Raw genomic sequence first — 22,973 nt, 5'->3', positions numbered from 1 at the left:
CGGTTATTTAAAGTTTTATTCAGAGAGCAGAAACTTCAACACTGCATAGAATTACATGTGTTTATAGGCCACTTGCTGGAGCAGCACCAAAGGGTTGAGAAGATATTTTTCCCACGGAAAGTTGCATTGAATCTCATCTAATGGTGTTGCTCTGGCAGGGAGAGGGTAAGAAGAGTCCCTGCAGGCTGGGAGCAGGATCAGCACCGAGAGCAGTTCAGTTCCAAGTCCCTTCAATTTGATCACAGTCCATGCACTGGCGATGCAACACATTCTGAGGCAAATGGTCCCAAACCAGAGGCCACAGGCACTGCCGACTCAGGAACAGACAGTCCAGGAACCTTCGAAAGGCCCATGTTGGCACAATGGTCACTGCAACTGAGATGCATTGCAGAGCAAGGAAACACTGTAGAAAGTTCCAGTTGTACCGTCTTGGTTAGTCCTTGCAAAGCCCCTCGTGAGGTAGGTGTTATCCCGCTGTCTATCTCCACCTAGACCTTGGTGGTCAAGGCCTGCTGTCTATGCAAGCTAGAGTACATTCCTAGCAGGTTTTCATGTGTGTTTATTTGGATTGGATTGGCTTTTCTGTGTCTTTTGAACTTTGTTTTACTCCTCTTTCTATTGAGGTTAGGTGTGCATTTTGGAATTACATTATTTTACATAGCAACAACTTTTCAAGTGGAGATTGACTGGTATCCTAAGGAAAATGGAAACCACTTTTCAAGCAGACTGGAAATCACCAAGGCTGACATACCACAAAGTGGAGCTCTGCAATACAGACACCTAGCAATACAGCATGTCGTTAGGAAAGTTAGTAACATTGTCATCTGGGTATCTTATTTCTAATAGCCATACTTACACGAATGTGTGTCACAATGAAATTGGAAGTGTTAATACCAAAACTTCATTTTAGCTGTCATATGGAAATGATTATCAGCAAGTTATTTGGTTGGTTAGTTTTCCTTCATTCTGATGGTTTAAATGCTTTTCTGTCATCCTGTAATGCATGCCAAAGGTTGGCTTAGAAAGAAAAGTACTTGGTGAACCATTCCTGGTGCACAGAGCCCTGCTTCTGCTGGGCCTCCTTGGCTTGGGTGGTTTCCCCCTCTTGTGGCCTAAAAACAAGCAAAAAGTGGTTTTGAGGAGTATTCTTTCTTCCAGGGAAAGATACTTCCTTCTTTCTTTCTTTTTTGTTATAGTCCAGTTAAAGGTCTTTAACTTTTGTTCTAATTCACTTTATTGTTGTTTCAGCAGTGATATACAGCAAGGTTACATTTACATATGTCAGGTAATGAGTACATTTCCTTTCGAATAGTGCCATCTGTCCCCTCATTCTCTCCTGTCCCCCCTCCCATCTCTACCACAAGCTGTGTAGTTTGCTTCCATCAGTATCAGTGCACTCCACCACTATGCCCTCCTCCACCCTCCCACAGATGTGCACGTGAGTACACTGTATATAAGTTAAATACAGAGACATCAGAAAAAGAAAAACCAATTAAGAAAAAAGACCTTTGCTTCCATATCTTCAGAGTTCATTTCAGTATGTATATTATTTTATATACATATGAAGAGACACTTGGGTATTGCACCCTTGTGATTATATCCTCTTTTGGTCTCATTATATGTGAGTATCTAGGATTCTGTGTAATTTGTCATATCATAGTGTGTTTTAAATCTAACTTCTGCATATCAGGGAGAACATGTACCATTTGTCTCTCTGGTCTTGGTTTACTTAACATGATTAGTTCTAGTTCCATCCATTTCCCTGCAAATGATGTATTTTATTCTTTCTAATGGTTGTGTAAAATTCCATTCTATATAGGTAGCACATCATTTGGATCCACTCATCTATTGTGGGGCATCTGGGTTGTTTCCATATCTTGGCTATTGTGAATAGTGTGGCAATGACCATGGTTCATGATGCTCAGCATAGATGCCAAGGAGTGGTATGGGTGGGTTGTAGGGAAGGTTTATGTTTAGTTTTTTGAGGAACTTCAGACTGCTGTACAGAATGTTTGTACTAGTTTACATTCCCACCAACAGTGCAGTAGGGTTCTTTTTCCCCCACATCCCCGCCAGCATTTGTTGCTAGAATTCAAAATGTTGCCCAATCTAGTTGGTATCTCCTTTACTCTTCAAAAGATACTAGCCTGTGGCCTGGCCATGAGTAGCTAAAAACAACTATAAAAGTTGAGGTGTAGAGGGGGTATGTTGTTCCTGTTTCCACAACAGAAGGGTCTCTATTGTTTGCTTGTCCATTGTTTCCTCGAATTCTTAGTGGTTATTAATGAGGTATATTTTACAACATGCATTATTGATTTCAGGCACAAATTAGACAGCGAGCCCAATTTTAAAAAGTTAAAAACAAGCCAGGTGTGGTGTCAACCGGCTACAAGAGGTGAAGGTAAGAGACTCCCAGTCTGAGGCTGGGCAGGCCAAACCCAGCAACCAGTCTGAAAAGGAAGCTAGACAAAAGAGAATAGGGGTGTGACTCAAGTGGTAGAGTGCCTGCCTAGCAAACATGAAGCCCTGATTTCAAACCTAGTGTCTGCCAATTATAAGCTCATACTTGTAATCATAGCTTCTCAGAAGGCTGAGATACGAGGACTGTGGTTTGAAGCCAGCCGAGGGAGGAAAGTCCATGAGTCTTACCTCCAGTTAACTACCAAAAAATCTAGAAGTGAAGTGTGGATTGAGTGGCTGAGTGCTTCCTTGAGCAAATAAGGTCAGGGATAGTGCTGAGGCCCTGAATTGAAGCCCTCGTACTAGCACACACAGACACACAGATTAAATAAATAAATAAATAAATACATGTAAAAACAATGGTTAATCAACAGTGCTAACATGTCTTTGACATTGTCCAAAAAGAAATATACTCAGTACCTGACTTGTGAAACTAACCCCTCTGTATATCACCCTTACAATAATTTTTTAAAAAGAGAGACTCGCTTTTCTGACCCAGTCTTCCAGTCTTTAACTAGAGTGTCATTTCTGCCAGACAGGGCTCCTTCTGCTATTCTTTCCATCTGCCCAAATGCCAGGCATTTAGCAGGTGCCAGAAAAGGTGCCTGTCCACACCCTCTAGAAGAACTGGAATAATACCCACTTACCCCTGCTTACCTCAGAGCAGTTTTTGCATCTAGAGGCTGGGCAGCTTTGTAAGGTCGGCTACAGCTGGGGCTGGGGTCCAAGCTGGGAGATTTAGTGATGGGAGGGGCATTGATCCTGGAGCTCAGATCTCCACTCAGAAAGTTCTTTGCATAGGAGGCAAGGTTTGGCACACTGACCACTCTGCTGGGCACCTCCTCCATCTTCTTTTTCTGTGTGTTAGTGGAAAATAACTGCTAGTACTTCTCCCAAATCATACTGCTGACAAGTAAATGAGGCCTACCCAGACAAAATTCAAAATTATATTATTTTTAAGGTTTCTTTCTCTTTCAGTGCTGGAACCCAATACTTTAAGCATTCTAGATAACTACTGTACACTGAGCCATATTCTCAGCACTTTGAACATATTTCTCCAATCTATTTTATGTTTGTAAAAGCACATGTTCAGTGCTGGGTGTCAGTGGCTCACTCCTGTAATCCTAGCTACTCAGGAGGCTGAGATCTGAGGATCATGGTTCAAAGCCAGCCAGGGCAGGAAACTCTGTAAGACTCTTATCTCCAGTAACTACACAGAAAACTGGGAATGGTGCCATGGCTCAAGTGGTAGAGTGCTCCCTTGAGCTGAAGAGCTGAGGGACCACGCCCAGGCCCAGAGTTCAAGCCCCACAACCAACCAAAAAAAAAGCACATGTTCACAGTCTCTTTATCCAGGTGCATACTTGGTGGTTCTTTTTTTGTTTTAAGAATTTGGAAGAGGATGAAATAATATCTTATACAGAGGCTGCCTAACCCATTCAGTAATATCTTTCAATGAAACTTAATATTGTCAACACAAAGATATACTGAAAACTATAAATGCACTCTGTTGGTTCAGGTCACTTAAGTTTTTATCCTGTCAGCCGTGGAAAATACTTGGAGGATTACGAGTACCAATCTGGGGTTCTCTAGTCTTAAAACAAACCCAACCCTAACAGCAAACCCTGGTACCATTTGCAGGATATATGGTAGTACATTCCTCAGTACCATTAAAAAAAAAAAAAGGCTGTGTGTGGTGGTACACTCAGGTAATTTCAGCTACTGGGAGGCATATGTAGGAAAATCCTGGTCTGAGTCAGCCCCAGGTAAAAATGTGAGATTTTATCCGAATAAAAACAAAAGCAAAACATTTAAACTTAAAAGCAGAAGAGGGCTAGTGTGTCTCCAGTGAGAGAGCACCTGGCTGGTGAGTGGGAGGCCTGGGTTTCCCCCAGTACCACGCTCTTCCAAAGAAGGAAGTGGAAGCTACCAACCACTTCCCTACTTACCCAGACAGGGTTGTTTTTGTTTTTGTTTTTGTTTTCCTGTGGGTCCTGGGGCTTGAGCTCTGGGCCTGGGTGCTGTCCCTCAGCTCTTCAGCTCAAGGCTAGCACTCTACCACTTGAGCCACAGTGCCACTTCTGGTTTTCTGCTGGTTAATTGAAGATAAGTCTCACGGACTTTCCTGCCTAGGCTGGCTTTGAACCCTGATCCTCAGATCTCAGCCTCCTGAGTAGCTAGGATCATAGGTGCGTGACCAGAGGTATTACATAACTAGGAAAACAGATTCCTAGAAAATAATAGTGAAAAGGAGTAACAGTGGGCAGACCACACAAAGTGCCCACTGTTGGTTAATACTTTGGACTGTTTATTTCCTGTGGGTCTTTTTGCAATGATGACTTATTTGAATATCCATCAATATACTACTGCTACCTTGAAGAGAAAGGAAGTGAGCAGATCTGTGTCACGCATGAAAACCAAAGTGTATGGGGGTACCCAACAACTCACCTTCATGGAAGGGGTCAAATACCCTGGGTGCGGGTTGAAAGAGAAGGAGCGATTCCGATGGGACATCGTGCTGGGGAATGCAGCATAGTGAAATCTTCTCTCTTCCTAAGAAGAAAGAACAGAATTTAAGTGAGCCTAAGAACAGGGCACTGGGAGCCATAGAGATGTTTCCAGATTAGAAGACTCAGTGGTATCCTGAGGAAATCAGTTCTTCCTAAAGTGACCCTGGCACTGGGTTTGACTTGAAAGGAGATGGCTTGGGGAGGCGGAAACTAACAAGACCAGGGGAGGGAGAGGAAGTCCATCAAGCAGGCTGCCAGCCTCTGAAGCTGGAAGTATCTTCACTCCCTTCCCTCTCTTGTGTAGAAAAGGGTGAGCAGATTTCTCAAAGAGAGAAAAATACAAGCAGGCTTAGCCTTTGAAATCACAAGTCTATGCAGAATGTTACTTATTGAGGCAGTGAAATAAAACTCCCCCATACACTCCCACATGCACACCTTCTTCCTTCTGGCCTTTCCTTTTGTCTTACATTTCTATCACTGTTGCTTTCTAAAGTATGCACAAGTAGAGAGGTTAACACAACCCCTCTCTCACTTGGGCTACGAGTGTGGCCAATCTGTGTGTGTCTTCTCTCAGTTTGTCCTTCTCCTGTGTTATTCTTAAAGCAAATTTGTTTTGCAGTTATAAAAATTTGAATACCTTTTTCTAGTAGATGAAGGATTCTTTTTAAAGAAAGAATTGTAATGAGTCCACCATTCCTCACAATTAGCAAGCCCTTCTTAATATGCTGTAAATATCAGTCAGGTCAAAGTAGGAGGCAACAAGGAGGTAAGGTAAGTGATCTTGGGTGGAAGGAAGGAAGGACAATCCAAAGGAATGCTAGGCCTTGATGACTGGGAAAAAGAATCAGAGGTATTTGGAAATACTCTCTGAAGGAGCCTGGGGAATTGTTTTGCACGTAAAAATATGTAGTCATTTTTAATGAAAGGAGGATTGTTAAATGATAAATCTGATTGATTCTACTAATATCCCATGTCAAGTCATTCCAGATTTTTCTCAGGTTTTCTACTAGGTTAAAAAAAAAAAAAAAAAAGAATCAGCTGGGCACCAGTAGCTCATGTCTATACTCCTAGCTACTTAGGAGACTGAGATCTGAGCATCACAGTTTGAAGCCAGCCCGAGCAGGAAAGTCCATGAGGCTCTTACATCCAATAACCACTCAACAACCAGAAGCAGAGCTGTGGCTCCAGTGGTAGAGCATTAGCCTTGAACAAAAGAGCTCAGGGAGAGTGCTTAGGCCCTGAATTCAAGCCACATGACTGCCAAAAACATCAAGCAAATATTATTGTCCTTTGATTTTCCTATATCAATTTTTAAGGAGTGCTTTTTAATACTAGAAAAAAAAACCCAGAAGGACGAGTCTTCATAAGGCCAAATGTTAGGCTGTTAGCCACGTGCCTGGCGTACAGTAAGCCCCAGGCCCCCGCTATGCACCCAGAGGTTTGCAGGTGGCAGCTGACAGCCCTGCCTCATGCTGCCGCCTCACCGTGAGCTGCTTGATGATCTCCTCCCTCTCCTTCAGGCGAGTCTGCAGACGGCCTATGAGCTGCAGGTCCTCCGGCCTCGACACTCCCTTTCCTGGTTTCTCTCCACAGTCTTTCAGTCTGTTCAGGGCAGACAAGCAGTTACTACAGCAGCTACTCAACAAGGCAAAGGGAGACCAAGTGCTCAACCTAGGATGCAGTGGGTGCTCAGGATGGGATGTTGTGTTGGCTCAGCTCAGCCAACCTGCTGCGGAGGTAGAATTCAGGGTACCAGGCCTCAGGCCCTAGAAGCCAAAGACTCATGTGTGCACAAGGATGTTGCATGCCACCAGGGATGCAAGAGCTGGGGATGTTGCTGGAAGACCTGGGAAGAAAATGCTGGATGGACAACAGCCGAGTCCTCTCCCCTTCTATGTTGAGGTGGCTCTGGCTCCATCTTCTGGGCACACAGGGTGCAACATGAGCTTGTCTTTGAGCAGAGGAGAAAGTGGGACCCACAGTCCCCTTTAGCTACTGGGGGAGAAGAAGGGCTTTGCTGTAGCTGATCTGCACTGTAGTTAAGAAGCTAGGGTTTGCAGAACATTACAAGTCAGGATAGAGTAAAGACATTTGAACATACTTGTTCATTGTTGGATTATTCACAAGAGCCAAGTTATATAAACAGCCCAGATAAATAGATCAAGAAAATGTAGTACATATTTACAATGGAATTTTTTCTCATCAATTAGAAAGAATAATATGTCATTTGCAGGGAAATGGATGGACCTAGAAGAAATTATATTAAGGGCTGGGAAGGTGGCTCAGTGGTAGAGCGCTTGCCTTGCATGCATGAGGCCCTGGGTTCGATTCCTCAGCACCACATAAGCAAAAAGAAAAAAAAAGTCGGAAGTGGCGCTGTGGCTCAAGTGGTAGAGCGCTAGCCTTGAGCTGAAGAGCTGAGGGACAGCGCCCAGGCCCAGAGTTCAGGCCCCACAACTGGACCAAAAAAAAAAGAAAAAGAAATTAAGTGAAGCAAGCCAGGTTTAGAGAGATAAACCATACATTTTTTCTCATGTGTGGAAGCTATATCTAAAATACAAATATGCATGATAACATATACAGGGTTCAATACATTTACACACAAACTGACTAAAGGATGGTATACTTAAGGGAAGAATCCAAAGACATAACTCCTCTAAACAACTAATATGCTGCTTACCAAAATGAATACCAGGAAGTAGAAACATGATTTTTTTGAGGTGTCAGAAATGGAGGAAGAGCAAAGGAATGAAGGGAGAAAGGGCAAAAAAAATAGAGTAATTATATTTGATGTGCATTATGTAAAAAATATTCTACATTTGAGAGTAGAGATGAGAGTGGAAATGGGGGTGAACAAAGGAAGGGGTGACAACTGACCAAGAAGTATGGTACTCATAACCTGACTTATGGAATTGTAGCCCCTTTGTACAACTACATGGTACTAACAATAAATGGAGCTAGGGTTTGGTGTGAGACTCCCAGCTCAAGTCCTGGCTGTGCATTTTTCTAGCATAACATTTCACCCATGAGCTTCAGTCCTTCCTTTTTAAAATGGTTGTGAAACTGTTGGTTGGTTGTGAGGACTCAATGAGACCGTGGCTGGCTGGCACAGAGCAAGCGCCCATTGGATGCGGGCACCTTTCATGGCAGCTTTTGGCTGAGTAGTTTTGCACTCAAAGGCAGTGAGCACACACGCTACTATGGGTCAGACATGTGTCCTCAAGTTCACTTCATGCTGTGTAATTGGGCAAGTGGTTTCACTTGTCTGTGTCTGGCTCGCTGCAGTCACTTCCTAAGTGGTCTCCCTGCCAATCATCCTCCTCTCTTAGCTTTATCATCACTTAGCAACCAGAAGTGATCCTGTGAAAGCTAAGTCATTCCTGCCCAAAGCCTTGCAGTGGTTTCTCAAACACTCAGAGCCGATCCAAACACCTTTGCTTTCAGGGCAGAATTCCTTCACCCTCCTCACCTCCTACCACTCACAGCTCACTCACTCACTCCATTCAATACATGAGCCTTCTAGTTGTTTTCAGCCACGTGTTCCAGGACCCTTGCACTTGCTGTTCCTTCATATGGCTCTCCGAGACATGCAGTTGCTTTGCCTCTTTGTACTTAGACATGTCACCTCCTCAGAGAGGTCTTCCTGTGTGTGTACCTTTGTGCCCCTCTATACTCGGGCCCTGATTTTCTTCTAGCACTTTCACCCTGTGGTATGAGGGTAACACTCACTTGTCTCCTTATTTGTTGTCTGAATAAACATTTAAAATTTATGAGCACTATGAAAACAAGGTCTTTGTGTTTTGCTATAATCAAGAGCCTAAAATACTACCTGGCACACAGTGAGCTCTTAAAAGATATGTGTTGAATGAACATAGGAATCCATGCACACATGTACAGAGAACTCTTTTCTTCATCTGTTGAAGAATAACAATTTCCATCTTGAAAGACAGTGAAGGTTTGGGAAGATAATATACGTTAGGACTGACAGAAACTCGTTTTTCAGAAGTAGCCCAGATCCTGGTGATTTCTTCTGTAAGGGGGTGAATGTACCCCCAAGGCATTATTGATTCTTACAGATTCTCATTGCTCTGCAGCCTCATGAAATTGTTCTTGCATGCCTAGAAACAAAGGACTTCCTGGAACTTGGAACTTGTGGATTTCAAACGAGGAACATGTAGAGACCCTAGGAGAAGCTGATATCCCCACAAATGGTAAATCTGCTAGTCTCTTCCAACCCAGGGCCCATGGTCATACTCACTCAGCCTCCAGGGCAGCCAGCCGGGCCTGGAGTCGGGCCTGGGCCCCACTAAAATCAGCCACCATGGCCTGCATCTCCTTCCGGTGCTCCTGGCGAAGTGCCTCCACCTCCCTGGCCCTCTGAGCTTGCTGGTCCTCCTCTAGCAACCTGTGGTGGACAGATGCACGTTCAGGCCGGCCCAGGCTCAAGGGCTGAGTCCCTTGAGTCTTTAGGGTTTATTACCTTCTCTGCTGACAGCCTGGCCTAATTGGGGGACCCCTGAGTTGAGGATTACAGCCTAAGGCCCATGTCCCCATAAGAAGGAAAGCTGGGTCTCTGAGTTATGGGGACCTCCTCTCAGCAAACTCCCTGGCCATTCCACATCTGTGGAAAAGAAATCCAAAAGGAGAGCCACCTTCTGGGGGTAAATGGAGAACAGACCTGGAGGGAGCCCCAGAAAACATGTTCCCCACAAGGCAGCTGGAACGGTCTCTCGGAGGCCTGGGAGACCACTGGTCCATGATCAGATGAGGTTTGAGAATATCCCTTAAGGCCAGCTGCAGCGACCATGCTTGCTCTTGATCACTTCCCAGCTGTGCGGCTGACAATGGGCAGTGTCCTCTGCTGTTCAATGGCAGTGACACTGGTCTCTACGTTACAGGATCATTGCATGAGTCTAGAGGACCCCCAGAATACAAAAGATGTATCCAACCACCGGCCATCATTGTTTCACCCCCAGGTGTGGCCCTCAGAAATCACTGCTTAGTTTGTACAATATATTTTTCCCGCAGAGAGGAACACTGCTTTGCCGACTTAGAGGGGAAGGTAACTCAAAGTAGTGATGATACTCCACCCAGCCCCATCTTTTTCTAGGGACTTGCCCAGGGCCATACAGCAGGTCATTAACTGAATCTACAAGATACTGCTCTTCTCAGTGAGCTCAGGACAGCTCCCTTGAGAGGGAGCCCCATGACCTAATCTTAGATGGGGCTTCAGTTATTTCTCAGCGACATGATGCTGGTAGGGAGCCGCTCCCCATCTACGGCCTGGAACTCAGCATGGTCACGTTCCCGGGACAGTGCTTCTGCCCATCCCTACCTGTTACTTGAGCCTGGGACTTGAGTCCCAGTTACATGAGTCCCTCAGACTCCTGCAACCAGAGTGGGCCTTGAGTTCAGATGTTTTCAAAGTTCATTTTGATAAGTATTATTTTATCAGATGCACCGAGGTGTTGCACCTTCATGTTCCTCCTCTAAAATCCTTTGGCCTGCTGTGTGCAAATGTCTAGAGTACTAGAGTTCCAATTTTTAACAAAGCTCCCATGGGGCGTCTCAGCCTGGGAACTTGGGTCCCAGGGTTCCGTGTCTATAGGACACCCTTTTTTTTAATGATCTTAACAACCTGTGTGCTAGGCAATGTTCTTCCCCAGGCCTGGAGAAGGTAGGAAACATGCCCAAGGATATGCTTAAGAGGCAGAATTAAAACAGATCAAAGTAAGAACCCAGCTGTCCTACACCTACTGGTGATGGGAAGCCACTTGTGTGAGTCCCGCAGAACTGCTTTCCTCTCTTCCATAAAGAAGTGTTGTGAAGGGTAAAGGAATCAGCATAGCCAAAGCCCAAAGCAGTTTTGGGCTCATGCAATAGGGTTCAACATACATAGCTAACAAATAACAGGAGGGAGGGGGGAAATAATCCAGGATCTTCCAGACATTAAAATGACGGATGGACAAAAGAAAGAAAAGAAAAAGAAAGGAAGGAAGGAAGGAAAGAAGGAAGGAAGGAAGAGAGAAAGGAAGAAAGAAAGGAGAGAGAGGGAGGGAGGAAGGAAAGGAAAGGAGAAGAGAGGAGAAGAAGAGAGGAGAGGAGAGAAGAGCAGAGGAGAGGAGAGAAGAGGAGAAATCAACTTCATCCTTGAGGCTGGCACCTTTTCCTGGACTTAGATGAAGTCAGGAATCCCTTGAACAAGAGAAAGCAGCAGCAGATGGCCTAGGAAATCTTACAGCTGTTTACAGGAGACGCTTGGGGCAGGGCGGAGCAGCCCGGGGGTCCAGGGCTGGGAGGTGGCCGGCAGGGCTAGGCTGCCGGCGGCCTGCGCGCTGTCCTGAGGCCCGGGCCGGTCGGGGCCCACGGCCGGAGGTGGCCAGCTCACAGCTAGGGAAGAGCGGAAGCCCAAGTGAACTACCCCACCGCCCTGCTCTTCTGCCTCAGTGGTTCTGGGCCAAGCCCCCGAGGTCTGGAGGGTCTAGACGTCCCAGAACATGGGAACTGCTCACGATCCAAGGAGCCTGCGGGAGACCGAGGCCCACGCACCTGCGCTGGTCGCGGAGCTGCAGCGCCTCCTGCTGGTGCTGCTCCGCCTCGGCGCGCAGCCGCAGCAGGGCCTCCTGCAGCCGGGCGAGCTCCTCCTCGCGAAGCCGGTGCGCCGCCGCGCTCGGGGCCTGGCCGGCGGAGGCGCGGGTCAGGTCCAGGGCCGCTGCGTCCTGAGCAGAAGACCGGTGTTCTCAGGATCGGGCGAGGCAGACACAGACACACGGAACAGAGACGGAACGCAGCCCAGCGTGGGCCCAAACCAGGCTCCTGGCTGCTCTGCTCTGCTCTCTTCTCCGCCCTCCCTCCCTCCCCCCCCCCCCCCCAGCCCCATCTCTCTCTCTCTGGGGCTTGAGCTCAGGGCCCGGGCGCTGTCCCGAGCTTCTCTTGCTCGAGGCGAGCACAGCACCGCTTCCAGCGTTTTCTGTGTATGTGGTACGGAGGACTCGAACCCGGGGCTTCATGCATGCTAGGCAAGCGCCCTCCCACGACGCATCTTCCCAGCCCACATCTGCTCTCGTGGTTATTCGTTTTTTTCTTTTTTGCGGATCCCTGAAGGGCTCTTTGAGGATTATTCTTCACGTCCCTGGGACTGGCTGAGCCAGTGCCCTGGGAGCTTCAGGGTGGAGGGTTTAGCGCTTGGTGGGTGAGCTGTTCGCAGGAGCAGGCCTCCTGCTGGGGGGAAGCTGGGCCGGAGGAGCAGGGGGGTGGCCAGGCAAGGGTGTGGTCATGTGCACGCCAGAGCCAGAGAGGGACCAGGCTGGGAGACAGCCTGTGGCCAGCAGTAGTGGCTTTTCTTTCTTTCTCTTTCTTCTTTTTCCCTTTTCCTCTGCTCCCTCCCCTCTCTTCCTCCCTTTCTCAGTCCTCCCTTCTTTCCTCCCTTCCTCCCATTCTCTCTTTTGCTTACATGCTTCTTCCTTCCTTCCTTCCTTCCTTCCTTCCTTCCTTCCTTCCTTCCTTCCTTTCTTCCTTTCTTTGCTTTTCTTTCTCCCCCCTTCCTTTCATGTCATAACTAGAGCTTGAACTCAGAGCCTGGGCATTGTCCCTTAGCTTTTTCACTCAAGGCGGGGGCTCTAGCACTTGAGTCACATCTTTACTTCGGACTTTTTGGTGGTTAATTGGTGAAAAGTCTCATGGACTCTTCCCTGCCTGGGTTGGGTTTGAACCATGATCCTCAGATCTCAGCCTCCTGAGTAGCTAGAGTTGCGGGTATGAGCCACCTGCGCCTAGCTAGTGGAGGCTTTTTGATGCCAGTCTGGAGGTCATTTGGAGCTTATTTCAGTGGGAGCCACTAATGTTTTTATACAAAATCGTGCTAGGCATCATCTGGATATCTGAAGCAGTTTGTGGTAAGATGGAGGAGAGAAGCCAGGACTACTAGGAGGTCACTGTGCTGCTGGCTAGAGCAGAAACTGTGGGCCTGCAGGGAAGGGGCTGGTGGGTGAAGTCTGAGCAGGTGGAGTCCTACAGAACCTGGCTGTGGAGGCTCCTTCTCCACAGACCCCTTGGTTTCTGAGGTTTCTGAGGAATTCTTCTGCAGACCAAGGTGTGGTTTGTTGTCTAGAGGCTGTTCTAGCACCTACACCTCAAGATGATATGAATCTAAACTATAAATAAGGTGTACGCTAAGACCCCAGTTTTGCCTTTCAAGGGTGGGAATCTGCAGGAGGCAGCCCCACATGCATAGCTTTCTATTCAGGTCTTTGGGTTTATGACTCATCTAATTAGCCAGAGGGTTCTATCCAAGTTGGTGCCCAGGAGGTCTGGCTTCTTCATGACAGAAGAGCTACTAGCAAACCCTTTTGCCATCCCATGAGAAATGCCAGGTGTAGGGTGAAGTCTGATGATCCCTCAGTCAAATTAGGGGTTTGGGTCTAGATGGGTGATGGTCAGACTTTTCACTCATATATTTGTCTCTAGTTGCAGGCGGCCAACTATCCCCTGAGCTGTGGCCGGACCTGCTGGGTCCCACCACTTGGGGCTCGGCCCATATAGTGAATCCAGCCCTTGGAGCTCATCTTCTATGTGGCCACTTACTGTGGTCCGCTCACTGTGCTGGCCCAGGAGGAGGATGGTGAGGGTAGGGCCAGGGCACTCACCTCTGTGTTCTCAGTGTGGTCCTCACTGTTTTCTGCACACGGGTTGGTGATCTGCTGTCTCCTCAAGCTGCCCAGAGCCCTCAGCTCAGCCCGCAGCACCTCCAGGTCCTTCTGGTGCTCCGAGCAGGCAGCTCGCTGCTCTGACAGCTCCTGCCTGAGCGACTCTGGAAGAGAAAGACCAACAGGAGGTCATAGTCAAGGCTGAAGTCTGCCTTGCAGACCATCCTGGGTTACGGCTGGCATCTAAAGGCTGGGGAATGAATTCACTAAGTGTATTCCAAGAAACTGTTCTCATTCAGGCTCTACAACCATCTAATCTGGTTGGTGTTATCCTCCATTACAGCTCCATTTTACAACAAGCACCTGGAGAGGGTGAGTCAGATGCCCAGAACTTCACAGCTATTTCCTGATGACTTGGGATTCAAAGTTTCTCTGAATCACCTCCTGGGACACTGATGTTGGTTGGGATGGGTAGCAGTTAGGGTGGGCCAGCCTGAGCCCTCCCTTATAGAAGGTCACATCCTGAGGCAATAGCAAGCCCCACCTCCCACGTCAAGGAACAAGGGGAAGAACAGGGACTTATCAGATGACCTAGGGACCTCCTTTGAGGCTCAGAACCTCAGGCCCGAAGTCCTGAAATCCATATCAACTGTAGGGACATTCTCCTTGTCAGGCAGGGGCCTTGGCTGGATGATGGAAGGGGGAGATAGAATGCCAACCCATCTGGACTAAATCTGGAACCATGCAGGAGAAATTTACTCAGGGGAACACTCATCAGAGCCCTACAAGGTGAAACTTTTTTTTAATCACGATTATTTTGCATACTGTGAAACTTGTCCAAGGTCACATAGCTACTGAGTGTCAGAATAGGCTTTGAACCCAGGCAGTCTGGCTCCAGAGATCTTAATTGGCTCCCTTAGGTTCCATAGTGCTTCATGTGAGTTGTTTGTTTCATGTGGAAATGCAAGAGGTACTGCATTTCATGCTGGGGAAAACGGGGTGGGCAGAGGGAGAAGCAGGAACAAGTAGGTGCTGAGTGGCCTCAGTTTCCCCAGTTGGCAAGAAATCTTGAGAATGGAGACAGGAAATTGATGCAACACCATGAGGCTCTTAGAAAGGCTCAGAACTGTGCTATATTGAATAGTAACTGTATATACAGGCACTGAGCTCACGTCAAATGCTAGGTACATTGTATTTAATAGATTATTAAATCTACACTGTAACCCTACAAGGTAGAAACAATGGCAGCTCCTTTTTGTAGAACAGGAACCCGAGGCTCAGGGAACTCATCTAGATTCACAGCAGGGTGGGAGCAGAGCCAGAACTGTTCACCTTGGCTGCCAGAGCCCTGGGCCCTGTTCTATGTGCTAATGGTCTTATTGGTGGGCCCTGCAGGAGACTGGGTCCCCCATATAGGGGGAGTTTTACCCAGCAGCAGGGTCTGCTGTGCTTGCATCCTCTCCCGCTCCTCTTGCAGCTCTTGCCTGGCCTTGTCCTCCAAGGCCTTTAGCTCCAGCAGGTGAGCCTGGTGTTGAATCTGGAGGCTGTGGCTGGATTCCTTCTTCACACGTTCCTCAGTGGCCTGAGAGCAGAAGCAGCAGAAAGCAGGCATCAGGCTACAGGTGATGGTCTAGCAATGGCCTTCCACAGCAGTCATTTTGTACCATCCACAGCTGATTGGTCCAGATGGACACGTGCGCTAAGATGGGCCAGTCAGAATTCTTTCTTTGGGAATTTGGTGTTAAGATGTGGGGAAGAAAGGGTGTAAGAAAGAAGGACATAGATGAAATCCACCACTGCCGATTTAACATACTCAGGAGCACTGAAGTGAGCATCTTACATCTTTTCCAGGACAACTGGGGGGAGGCACCCATCTGCTAGGAGGTAGGAAAGTAACCACTAGGATGTTTATGTCCAGAACCTTGGAAACCAAATATGTTGTCTTGCAAGGAAAAGCATGCAGAAATGACTGATAAAGTTGAGGATGTTGGGATGGGAGATTACTCTGAATTTTCTAGGTGAATCTCAGTCACAAGATTCATTATAAGAGGGATGCAGGAATATCATTTGGAGATGATCTGATGGTGGAAGCAGAGGAGAAAACAGATGAAGAGATCTGGAGTTGCTACACAGTTGGCTTTGAAATATGTCAGGAGCCAGGAACCAAGGAATCCAGACAGCCTCTAGAAACTGGAAAAGCCAAAGAAAGAAATTCGTCCCGAGAGCCTTTAGGAGGAACTCAGCCCTGCAAAGGACCTCGACTTTAGAAATTTGAATCTCCAGAACTGTCAGCTAATTAATTTGTGCTGTGCTAAGACACTTAAATTGTGGTAACTTGTTGCTGCAGCAATATCAAGCTAATTGAGTCCTTCTGCTCCTCTCCCTTCCCTTCCACTCCCCTCCTTTTCCCTACCCATCTCTCTCCGTACCTCCTCTCCACTTCCCTCCTCTCTCCTCCCCTCCCCTCTCCCCTTCCCTTCCCCTCTCCCCTCCCCTTCTCTCCTCTCCTTCCTGTACTCTCCTCTCCCTTCCCCTCCCTTCTTTTCCTCCCCTCCCCTCCCCTCTCCTTTTCTTTCCTTCCCTCCTCTCCTCTCCCTGTCCATTCCCCTTCCCTCCCCTTGGCAGTGGAGCTTCACAAGCCCACCAGGGGGCACTCAACAACCCTAAAGCCAACTCAGTACCTGACCCCCAACAGGCTGCCATATGCACGTGGGCTTACTATGCCCACAGGAAACTCAGCCCATCAAACTCCCTGCACTTCCCTGGCTTAGAGAACCCTGATGGGTGACATTTGTATTCCCAGGGAAGTGGATATGAAAAGGGTTATCAAGGTTGGCAAAGTCTCTCTGACCTTGTGGCTCTGCATTTGTTTACCTAGAGATGACCACAGATTCAGGCCAGCGGCCGTCTGGCTTGTACAGAAGTCCCTGGCTCCGAGGACAGAGAGGACACCACAGCTGGGGTTTCACAATGCGCTGGAGATGCATCCTCACCAGGCCCTCTAGCCCCAGTGGCGGTCTAGATACTGCAAGTGTTCCACTCCTCTCTCCGTGTTCCATACAGTGTACAGCTTCTTTACACTCTGTTCCACAAAGACCCTGACACGTGAGTGAGGAGTGGACCTTTAAAAACCAGAGCCCTTATCCTTCCCCTAGCCTGAGCACTTCATGTGCATTACTTCTTGATCTCCACCATCCCATAAGATACACTCTATTATTTGTCATTTTATAAATGAGGAAACTTAGGCACAATGGAGCTCGTGTTCTATCTGAGCTCTGACACTTCTAAAGGGGCAGATTCAGAACAGGAACTCTGCAGCTCACTCCTAACCACAGTGCTGTACGAGAAGTGACCAAATGTCTGCTGTCCTGTTTGGCAATAACGCCTATGAGTCTGGATGATGAAGACCCCCTAAACCTGGTAACAGATTCTTCAGGGTCTCCAAGGGGGCAGGGTACCCTGCTCCTGAGACCCTCCTCCATCATTGAAGATCCAGAACCTCAGGGCTTCCTCCACCACCCTATAATGGCTTGGGGTATGAAACCCAGAAGAAAAAAAACCCCTGGAAAACAAACAAACAAACAAAAAGCCAGAGGATATGGTGTCTGGCAAGACTGAATACTATACTAAGTCAAGAAAGCATGTATGTTCTTTTTTTTTCTAGCATTCCCTGCCTATCACTCCCCACTTTCTGATTAAGTAGATGGTTCAACAAGGATAGTTTGACTGACCATACCCCTGATGAGTAATGCATTCAGAGCTTAAAAAAAAAAAGAACAAAAAAAGGGCCTGGTACAAAAAGTATTTTGTTCAAAGGAATGACTCCAAATTATTACCAAACAGGCATCCAGGTCACCAGACCTCTTATCTGATCACTTCAGACCCATTGTCTCTATAGTGGGGTGATAATGCCAAAACTTTACATCAGGGGTCAGGCATGGTTTGGAAGGTTTTTGCTGCTGAACTGGTTTTTCTTAGTCTGCTGCTCCGTGGCCTCCTCTTTGCATGCCTCGTGTCATGAAATCAAGGCACTCCTCTGTTGCGAAGGGAGAGGAAGAGGTAGGAAGCAGCACTACTAGAAGCCCAACAATGCGGCACCTGGCTTCCTGCCTTGGCCTTCTTCACTAGCTATGTGGTTGAGAGCAAGGTACTGATCTCTCAGAGCCTCTTTCTTTATGTGGCCAAAGGTAGCCGGATAAGGAGGAGGACCTTGTGTGGCTATTGTGAGGACTGCAGATAACAGACAGCATCTCCTCCACAAAGGGCCCAGCAGGGGTTGAGGGCCCAGAAAACTCCCACTTCAAGTTGTTCCCCCACCTTGAGTTCCTGGGCTTTGGCCTTCTCGAGCATGCGCAGGGCTCGCTGGTGGGCAGCCTCCAGCTGTGCCTTAGTAGCCTGGCTCTGCTGCAGGCTGTCCTGGAGCTCTTGCTGCAGCTTCTCCCTCTCCTGGTCCGACAGCTGCTTGAGCGCCTGCAGGTCGTCGCGGTAGTCGTTGGTGCACTGCTCCAGAGCCCGCTGCAGTTGAGAGACCTGTGGGGAGACATCCTGACTCAGGCCCTTCCCAGGACTGTAGTCTGCTTTCCTTCCTTCCTTCCTTTCCTTCCTTCCTTCCTTCCTTCCTTCCTTCCTTCCTTCCTTCCTTCCTTTCTTCCTTCCTTCCTTCCTTCCTTCCTTCCTTCCTTCCTTCCTTCCTTCCTTCCTTCCTTCCTTCTTTTCCTCCCTCCCTTGTTCCCTCTGTTCCCTCTCCTCCCCTCCCCTTCCTTTCCCTTCCCTTCCCATCCCTTTCTGTCCCTTCCTTCCTTTACCTTTTTCCTTTCTTGCTAGTCCTGGGGCTTGAAATCAGAGCCTGAGCAATGTCCCTGAGCATCCTTTGCTCAGGGCTAGAGTTCTGCCACTGGAGCCCAGCTCCACTTTGGCATTTAATTGGAGATAAGAGTCTCATGGACTTTCCTATCAAGGCTGGCTTTGAACCGTGATCCTCAGATCTCAGTGTTCTGAACAGCTAGGATTACAGGTGTGAGCCATTGGTGCCTGGCTAGGACTGTAGTTTTCAAAGCAAGATTTCCAACCTAGATGCAACTCACTGCCTGTGGGAATTCTCAGTAGAGGGTGGGAAATACAAGCTTTGAGAACCTGCAGTTAAGTTAAACATAGACCTGCATCAGAGGATACCCTGACTGCCAGGAAGGAGGGAAGACCCGATGGGAGAAAAATCAAGACGAGACCAGACTTCCCTGCGGAAGGCAGAGGTCTCAATGGTCTCCCTCATCTCCTTCCTGGGCTTGCTCAAGTTCATTGTTACTGAGGCCTTTTCCCACAGCTACATTTAATATGCCTCCTCTGCAGCTCCCCAACACCCCACTACTCATCCCTTCCATATGCTTGTTCTCTTTCCCCAAGTTCTTTCTTTTTTTTTTTTGTCGGTCGTGAGGCTTGAACTCTGCGCCTGGGTGCTATCCCTCAGCTCTTCAGCTCAAGGCAAGCATGCTACCACTTGAGCTACAGTGCTACTTCCGGTTTTCTAGTAGTTTATTGGAGATAAGAGTCTCACGAACTTTCCTGCCCCGGGCTGGCTTTGAACCGTGATCCTCAGATCTCAGCCTCCTGAGTAGCTAGGATTACAGGCGTGAGCCTGTTCTTAACACCTTCTAATTCACTGTGTGATTCAGTTCACCTATTTCTTTGTCTAGATGTTAGTGTTCACTCACTCATCCTCTGTTAAGACACACAATCCATAAACCCCTTCCTCCCTGCAGGGGATGCTTCCAGGACCTCTGCAGTTACCAGGTACCATAGGTAGTCTCTGCATAACACATCTACACAGCCTCCTGAGTATTAAATCACCTCTATACTCCTTAGACCAATACAAGGCACACAACTAATGACTAAACTTCATTGTTCAGGAAATAGGAAGAAAAGCAGAGAAGTCTGTACATGTTTACCTACAGGTGCATTTTTCCCCCCAAACATATTCAATCTGTAATTGATTGAATCCATGAATATTGAAACCAAAGATACACAAGGCTGATGTATGTAACACTGTTATATTCCAAATGCTGCTGGCATTATACATTATATGATTAAAGGCAATAATTACGTATAATGTAATTACATTTGTATAACTATATAATGTCATGCCTTATATATACAACCCAAGGGCTTTTATCTGGATGATTTGTTGCTATCAATCAATCATTCATTCATCTGTGATGCTGTGAGCACAGGAATTTGGAATAAATACACAAAACCAATAGGGCTGGGAAGGTGGCTCAGTGGTAGAGCACTTGCCTTGCATGCTTGAGGCCCTGGGTTTGATTCCTCAGCACCATATAAGCAAAAAACCGGAAGTGGCTCTGTGGCTCAAGTGTTAGAGCGCTAACCTTGAGCTGAAGAGCTGAGGGACAGCGCCCAGGCCCAGAGTTCAGGCCCCACAACGGGACCCCCCCCAAAAAAAACCCCAAAAAACCAATAATAACAACAACAACAATAATGCCTTCCTAGCTCAGCTAGGAGCCAGGCCCCACAAGGCTTCCCCACGCTGCCCGAGGAGGCAAGTCTCGAGTGTGTGCAGTACGACTTTTACACAGCCTACCCCTTCCCCAGGTAGGACTACCTGGGTTTGCAGCCTGGCCTTCTGGCTCTGCCAGTCCTCCTGGAGACGTCGAATTTCAGGTGCTTTCTTTAGCAAAGAGCCCAGTGGAGGCTGTGGGTCACTTCCCTCTTTGAGGGGCACTTCAATCCTTTGGAGGTAAAGACAGCATCACTAAAGGTCCCAGGAAAGGACATTACTGCCCTGATCGTGCCTCAGCCTGGGAGGAGGGGGCTCTAGTCACTCACCACTAGTGGGTGAGAAACACCTTGTTTTTCTTTCATCAGGCAGCCTGACATATAGATTTTAAGTGTTACTGCACAAGATTCCGCAGGAAGTACCGATCTGCATGTTAGTGGGTGCTTAGTAAGTAAGGATGGCTGTCGGGGGACAGAGAGCCCAGAGTGCTCTCCGTGGTCTGCGGAGGCACCAGAAAAGAGGTCTCTGTGGTCTAATTTCATAATTCTTTCTCCCTAGGAGAAAAAAATAACATCTTATACAATATTTTATACTTTTCAAAGCTTGCTCATAACTTTCACTCTCTGTCCCCAGTTATAAATTGGGGAATTATAAATAGGGCTGCCTTATGTAGCATGAATGCAAAAAAAATGCTAGTTGAAAGCTTCAGTACTCTCTGTATCCTAGGGAAATCGCTAACAAATGCTGGGAAGGGGTCAGCGGAAGGGAAGATGATCTTTTCTCAATTCTGAGCTTTGGAATTAGCCAAGAAAGTAAAACAGGAGAAAGAAACCCTCCTGATAGGATTGGTACCCTTTAAAGAGCCAATAGAGAATTATCAATCTACCCATCTATCTATCTCTCAGTGAGAAGATGGCTGTCTGAAAAGAGAATCCCCCCCACCCCAATTAGGAACTCAAGTGACCAGCAGTAATTTGTGATAGAACACTAACATCTGACACTCAGCTAGGAGCCAAGTGTAAGTAAGCACCATAGAGCCTGTCCAAGCGAAATGAAGACAGGATCCAAAAAATCATTGAGAATTTGAGGATGTTTGTTACAGCACCAGCAGCTGACTAATGCAGATGATATAGTTGGAGATTTTGCTTGGTTAACAAATATCCCCTAACTGGGTAAAGGTTTGTATCAGTCCTGTCTTGAATCTTGGGGAGGATTACTAATGTTTTTGAGCTGCAGGTTCTGAAATTTATAAAATAACCTTTTTGCATATGACATTCAATAAGGTAGTTTATGTAAAGCACATATGCAGAAGACGTGTAAGATATATGTCTGTTCCTCACTGAAACAGGATGTAAAGTGTGGCAATGGATACTTGAGGACTGAAAGAATCCTTCCATATCTGAGCACTCCCGTGTTAAAGATTGTCCACAAAAATACCTTTCTTCTTCTTCCTCACTGCTGGTTCCTTCTTCAGCTCCTATCTTATCTTGGTATTCTTCTCTGGTAAGTGTCTGAGAAGTTTCCTTCAGTTTTGAACAAGAGTCCTAAATCAAAGAGAATGACAAGATAAGATTAAGTGCGGTTTCCTAATTAAACCTGGCTCTTTGAAAACAGAGAGCCATTGACACTTGCTGCTGGCACAGGGCTTATAGGGTTGGGATGATAAGGCTTGTGATGATGAAGGAACTAGAACTGCCCTGGTTTAAGATCACTGTCAATCCTTCTCTGTGATTTTTCTGACTGCAAAGCAGTTCACATGGTTGATGAAACTACAGCCCAGAGAGAATAAGTAATTTGCTCTATGTACACAGAAAGTGAATCAGGGAGAGGACGTGCAACAGTGTATCTTGGTGTATGAACTCTTCACTACTTTGAGAGACCATCTTATGTTCAAACAGAGTGGTCCTTGTTGGGCCCAATTCTGGGGCGTGGGGAGGATCAGAGAGTAGCACTGACACAGTCAGTGGTCAGTGCATATGAGCAGGTGAATTATTACTATAGTCATTTTGTAGGTTGCAGTGTGCCACATTCATCCCATAAAATCAGAAACATGGAACTCTTTGGATGACTAGAAGCATAAAGAAATGGGAATCTGGGGAAAGAATATGGATATGATTTGTTAACAGTGAGGCTTCTCATTTTTAAAAAAATCAACTGAATTTGTTTATCTCACCAATACCTCTTTTCCACTAAAGATAACAAAACTCTTAGTTTGTCATAGTAATCACATCCATGGAGAACAGTGTTACATGACAAGCTGGACACAGATTTATTTGGTATCATATTTGATTAGATAATGATGAATTATATCTAGGTTTTTTTGAACTTCTCTTTTTTGGACTTGTTCATAAACTAGAGACTGCATCTCCAATTAACCAACCAAATTCCAGGCTAAAAGCATGGCTCAAGTGGTAGAGTGCTAGCCATAAGTGGGCAAGCTGAGCAAGCACGAATCCCTGAGTTCAAGCCCAGGTACTAGCAAACAAAACAAAACAAAACAAAACCAAGATAAACTTCAGAACTCTACGAAACAGCTAAAGAAACACGCTTAAAAGGAAATTTTAAAAGTTTAACATATTTATAAGTCTATTCAAAAGTTAAAAAATGAGCCAGGCGCCAGTGGCTCACACCTCTAACCCTAGCTACTCAGGAGGCTGAGATCTGAGGATCACGGTTCAAAGCCAGCCTGAGCAGAAAACTCTGTGAGACTCTTATCTCCAATAAACCACTAGAAAACCAGAAGTGGCACTATAGCTCAAGCGGTAGAGTGCTCAATTAGAGCTGAAGGGTGCCCAGGCCCATTGTTCAAGCCTCATGACTGACAAAAAAAAAAAAAGTTAAAAAATGAAC

General features: G+C 46.9%; 1 protein-coding gene across 3 annotated transcripts in view; it reads right to left on the bottom strand.

Moving 5' to 3' along the window:
* Positions 1-4: 4 nt before the first annotated feature.
* The window catches only part of Fam184b (family with sequence similarity 184 member B), a 79,518-nt gene continuing 56,549 nt past the window's right edge, over positions 5-22,973 (bottom strand). The window contains exons 8-18 of one of the 3 annotated variants that reach the window (XM_070012658.1): positions 21,561-21,667; positions 20,226-20,355; positions 17,933-18,145; positions 15,044-15,197; positions 13,616-13,779; positions 11,520-11,689; positions 9,229-9,375; positions 6,455-6,572; positions 4,909-5,013; positions 3,118-3,317; positions 5-1,112 (exon numbers count right to left, since the gene is read on the bottom strand). In XM_070012658.1, coding sequence (XP_069868759.1) covers positions 1,019-1,112; positions 3,118-3,317; positions 4,909-5,013; positions 6,455-6,572; positions 9,229-9,375; positions 11,520-11,689; positions 13,616-13,779; positions 15,044-15,197; positions 17,933-18,145; positions 20,226-20,355; positions 21,561-21,667 — 1,602 coding nt within the window. In that variant the 3' untranslated portion in view covers positions 5-1,018. Of the gene's footprint in view, positions 1,113-3,117; positions 3,318-4,908; positions 5,014-6,454; positions 6,573-8,976; positions 9,089-9,228; positions 9,376-11,519; positions 11,690-13,615; positions 13,780-15,043; positions 15,198-17,932; positions 18,146-20,225; positions 20,356-21,560; positions 21,668-22,973 lie in introns of those variants that run through there. The other 2 variants (XM_070012659.1, XM_070012660.1) reach the window with 2 other exon arrangements.

This window comes from Dipodomys merriami, unplaced genomic scaffold, assembly GCF_024711535.1.
Source record: "Dipodomys merriami isolate MVZ:Mamm:240054 unplaced genomic scaffold, mDipMer1.0.p SCAF_9, whole genome shotgun sequence".
NCBI classification, from domain to species: Eukaryota; Metazoa; Chordata; class Mammalia; order Rodentia; family Heteromyidae; genus Dipodomys; species Dipodomys merriami.
This window is presented reverse-complemented; position numbering and strand designations above follow the sequence as displayed.